This window comes from Geospiza fortis, unplaced genomic scaffold (genome assembly GCF_000277835.1).
Source record: "Geospiza fortis unplaced genomic scaffold, GeoFor_1.0 scaffold183, whole genome shotgun sequence".
NCBI classification, from domain to species: Eukaryota; Metazoa; Chordata; class Aves; order Passeriformes; family Thraupidae; genus Geospiza; species Geospiza fortis.
This window is the reverse complement of record NW_005054447.1, coordinates 587,805-592,094: the sequence shown is the minus strand read 5'-3', so window position 1 is coordinate 592,094 and position 4,290 is coordinate 587,805. Positions and strand designations below refer to the sequence as shown.

The 4,290-nt window shown below is 63.4% G+C and overlaps 1 protein-coding gene across 1 annotated transcript in view; it reads left to right on the top strand.

Moving 5' to 3' along the window:
- Positions 1-3,444, top strand: part of TMPRSS4 (transmembrane serine protease 4) — a 4,706-nt gene extending 1,262 nt beyond the window's left edge. Inside the window, 11 exon segments of the mRNA XM_031062389.1 lie at positions 6-91; positions 222-374; positions 461-590; positions 1,224-1,325; positions 1,411-1,451; positions 1,859-2,018; positions 2,425-2,591; positions 2,764-2,859; positions 2,948-3,088; positions 3,177-3,307; positions 3,433-3,444. Coding sequence (XP_030918249.1) covers positions 6-91; positions 222-374; positions 461-590; positions 1,224-1,325; positions 1,411-1,451; positions 1,859-2,018; positions 2,425-2,591; positions 2,764-2,859; positions 2,948-3,088; positions 3,177-3,307; positions 3,433-3,444 — 1,219 coding nt within the window.
- The last annotated feature ends 846 nt before the right edge of the window (positions 3,445-4,290 follow it).

Genomic DNA, 4,290 nt, shown 5'->3' with positions numbered 1-4,290 from the left:
TCCAGGGCATCGGAGTCCTTCAAGCGGGTCGGGATCCTCGTCCTGGCCGTGGTGCTCACCCTGGCCTGCCTGGTCGCCATTGGGTTCCTGGGTACAGCTCCTGATCTCTGCCCCTCCTTCCCCGTGGCCACGGCTCAGCCAGCACAGACCCAGCTCCCCGCTGATCCCCCTGAGCCTGCCCAGGGGCTGGAGCTCGGCACTGAGCCCCCCTCTCCCTGCAGTGAAGATTTACCTGGACCACCACTACCTGTTCTGCAAGCAGCCCCTGAAGCTGGTGCCGCTGAAGCAGGTGTGTGACGGGCAGCTGGACTGTCTGCAGGGCGAGGATGAGGCCAACTGTCCCCAGTGGTTCTCTGAGGGGCCACCAGCCGGGGGTGAGTGCAGGACACGCCAACACAGCTCGGGGGGCCGGGCTGCTGCGGCCACCCCGCGCCACAGCTGACTTTGTGTCTGCCTCCAGCCCGCGTGTCCAAAGACAGATCCATCCTGCAGGTGCTCCAGAGCCACACGGGCACCTGGTCCTGTGTGTGCCACGACCACTTCACCCCGGCGCTGGCCAGAGCTGCCTGTGAGCAGATGGGCTACAGCAGGTACCTGGCTGCTTGCCCTGCTTTCCCTTCCCTCCTCCTTAAAAGCTCCTCTGGACGGGGCTCTGCTGATCTGTGAAGCACTCTGAGCTCTGCACTAATGGTTTCAGTCCGTCCCAGCATGCAGAGCACTCTGTGGGTACCCAGGAGCTGGCTCGGAGCCTGGCAGGCTCCTGTGAGAGCAGAGTGCTGTGCCCTGCTCTGTCCCAGCCCACGGGCACCCTGCCCTGCCCCTGCTCTGCCTCCATGCCCCCTACCTGCAGCCCTGCCCTCCCCAGAGCAGCCCAGGGCTCCAACACAGCTCACCTGGGGAGGGAGGCTCAGCGCCCTGCACGTCCCTTTTAAGATGGGTTCTGGTGTTTGAGGCACTGCAGGAGCCCAGACTGAGTCAAACCTGGCATTTTCCAGGTCCCAAATGCAACAGCAGGGAGCCCCCTGAGTTCCCCCAGAGCCACCTGCTCACCCCTCTGCATAGCAGGGAGTTCTGTCCCCTCCTTCACCTGCTCCTGTCCCTGGGCCCTCCAGGGCTGTGACATCCCACTTTGGCACCCCTTGTCCCACAGACGCTCCTTTTTCCTATGGGATCCGGCGTCTGTCTCCCCCACACCTGAAGCCCTGTCTCCCCATGTCTTCCAGCACCCCAACTTTCCAGGGCGTGGAGGTGAGCGCGGGGCAGCCTCTGCCTCCCCGCGAGGTCGTGCTGAGCAACGGGAGCCTCCAGGTGCTTGAGCCAGGCAGGTGAGTGGGGACAGTGTGCACCCCAGCAGGAGCCTCTGGTGCCTGGCAGGGGAGCCAAACCCAACTCTCTCCCTTCCTCCTGCAGGAAATGCCTCTCGGGGCTGGTTGTATCACTCTTTTGTTCCAGTAAGTACCACCGTGGTGCCTGGGCCATGTGGGCACTGGGGCCTCTCTCCTGGCACGGCCCCGTGGGAGTGTGGCTCCATCCCAAGCCCATTCCGCAGTGTTTGCATGAGGAAAGATGGATTTAATTACTGCTCACCTCGTTAAGCCAGCACAAACCTCCCAGCAATGGAACACCTAAGGGAGGCTTACCCAGCTGCCCGCATGGCTTTACCTTCCCTGGCAAATTACCCTGATTAAACTAATTATCAGTTTAATTATGCGGGGGGCTGGAGCAGGCAGGGGGTGGCTGGACCCCTTCCAGCAAGCCTGGGGACGAGGGGTGGCAGTGGCACTGTGGAGATGAGGCACCCTGGGCACGCTGCTGTCCCCGGGCTTGCCGTGTCCCCCGTGTCCCCGTGTCCCCACAGACTGCGGGCAGAGCGTGCGGACCCCGCGGGTGCTGGGGGGCAGCCCGGCCGCCATCGAGGCGTGGCCCTGGCAGGTGAGCCTGCAGTACAGGAAGGAGCACATCTGCGGGGGCAGCATCATCGGGCCCGGCTGGGGGCTGACGGCCGCACACTGCTTCAAGTGAGTGAGCGCTGCCCCGAGGCTCTGAGCTCGGATCTCCTGTCTCCGGTCAGCCTAGGCCTACTCATCCTGTTAGCCGTGTGGAGCTTAGCAGTGTCCTCCATCCTGTGATCAGGCTGAGCTTCCAATTCACAATACGCCCTGATTGGGGCACTACAGGCAGTAGCTCAGACAATCCCCTATGAGGTCACCCTAGCAATTCTCCTTCTCTCTGTTCTCCTCCTCAGCAGTAACTACACCCTCAGCACTCTCGCCATCACCCAGGAACCTCTGTACCTTATTTTCTCCTGCTGGCCCCTCGCTATAATATGATACCTCTGTACGCTCGCTGAGACCAACCAACCAGGTGGCTGGCGGGGGCTCTGGGGCTGTCCCCGCGGGTGACAGCAGCGCTGTCTGTGCACAGGAACAACCCCATCATCCAGAGCTGGCGTGTGAGGGCCGGCTCGGACCTGCTGTCGGGCGCTGCCACCATCGCCGTGGAGAAGGTGTTCCTGGCCGAGGTGACACCCGCGTCCCCCAAGGACAACGACATCGCCCTGGTGAAGCTGCGCTCCCCCGTGCACGACTCAGGTGCGCCTGGCAGAGCCCTGCCCGGGCAGGGGTCACAGTGTCCCCTGCTGGCACTGAGCATCGGGCTGGGCTGGCAATGCCCGGCGTGGCACCGAGTGGGTGCCCAGCTGGTGGCTGTCCCCAGCCAGCCTGGGCCCCTTCCCTGTGAGCCCCCCGCACATCTCCTTTCCAGACAGCACCAAGCCCATCTGCCTGCCCTACTTTGATGAGGAGCTGGTGCCGGGCACCCCCCTGTGGGTGATCGGCTGGGGCTACACAGAGGAGCACGGTGAGTGGCACAGCCCGGGGGTGGCAGGGACAAGGCAGAGCCCCCAGCAGGAGCAGAGGGTCCCTCTGAGAGGCCGTGTGTCCCCCAGGGAAGCTGTCGGAGCGCCTGCAGCAGGCTGAGGTGGAGCTCATCGACGAGCAGAGCTGTAACCTGGCCGCCTACCACGGCGATGTCACCGACAGGATGCTGTGTGCCGGCCTGCCCCAGGGCGGCGTGGACACCTGCCAGGTGCGGGGCTGGGCTGGGCAGGGGCTGGGCGGGCTCATACCCATCTGTGCCACGGCTCCTGTGAGGGACGAGCTGCTCTGGGCACGGCTGTGGCTCTGCGGCGCCATCCTGAGGGGCCGGCCGCATCCTCAGCTGGGGCCAGGGCTGCGGCACCCCCAGCACTCCCGGCGTCTACACCAGTGTCCGTGCCTACCTGGACTGGATCTACGCCGTGCGCAGGGTCAGTGCCGTCCTGCAGCTCCCTTCACTGAGCTGCTCCCCGAAGGACATTTTCTGCTGCTTTCCTCTTGCTCTGGCCGCCCTTTCAGAGCCTTCAATGCCCTCTGTGCCTCTCTCTCCTCGCAGTCAGAGCTCTGAGACCTGCCGGAACAGGTCGCTCCTCGCCCCGAGCCTCCCTTCCCATCCCTCTGCCCTGGCTCTGGCAGCAGCAGGGCCACGGATCTCCAGCCAGGGAAGGTGAGCGCGGCTCCCAAAGCCTCGTGGCAGCTGTGATTTAGGGTGCCAGAGCCCAGCCAAGGAGGCAAAGGGTGACTCGGAGTGGCGGCCACTGAAGGAATCTCGCTGGCCCAAGCTCCCTTCCGGAGGAGGATTAATTTATTGCCCTGTGCTGACCCCGCTGTGGCAGGATGGCTCCTGGGGGGCCAGGCTGCTGTCAGCTCACTCCTGTTGTACAGAGAGAAATGATGTTGGTGCTCTACAGCCTCCCCCTATTCCCATTAAAGGAAAGGATTTGTTTTTTCACTCAGCCTCCCGAGCCTTCCTCCTGCTTCCTCACAGGGTTGTTTTTACTCAGCCGCCCCCCCAGACCTAAACAAACACCCACAGCAACCCCAAACACTGGCGAGTTTCTCTAGTAAACGTAAACTTTATTTCATTCAAGGCAAAGCTAACTAAACCTCTACAGTGCAAAGATGTGCTGTAAATCATCACAGAGCCCGGCGCACACCCCCCCTGTGCTTACCCGCAGCTTCCCCCCACGCAGCCCTACCTGTGCTTGGGCACACACACGTGTCTGTGGCAGCACACACCCCCAGGGTGCCCCTGCAGCCCCCCAAAGCCCCGGTGACAGCAGGGACCTTGCTGGTGCTGGCACCAGCCCCCAGGGCAGCCCGCTCCCCCGGAGCGCCCGTGTGATCACGGGCTCGCATTCCCAAAAGTGCTTTTGTGGCCGTTTCCCAGCGAGCCAGAGGATTAATCCATGCA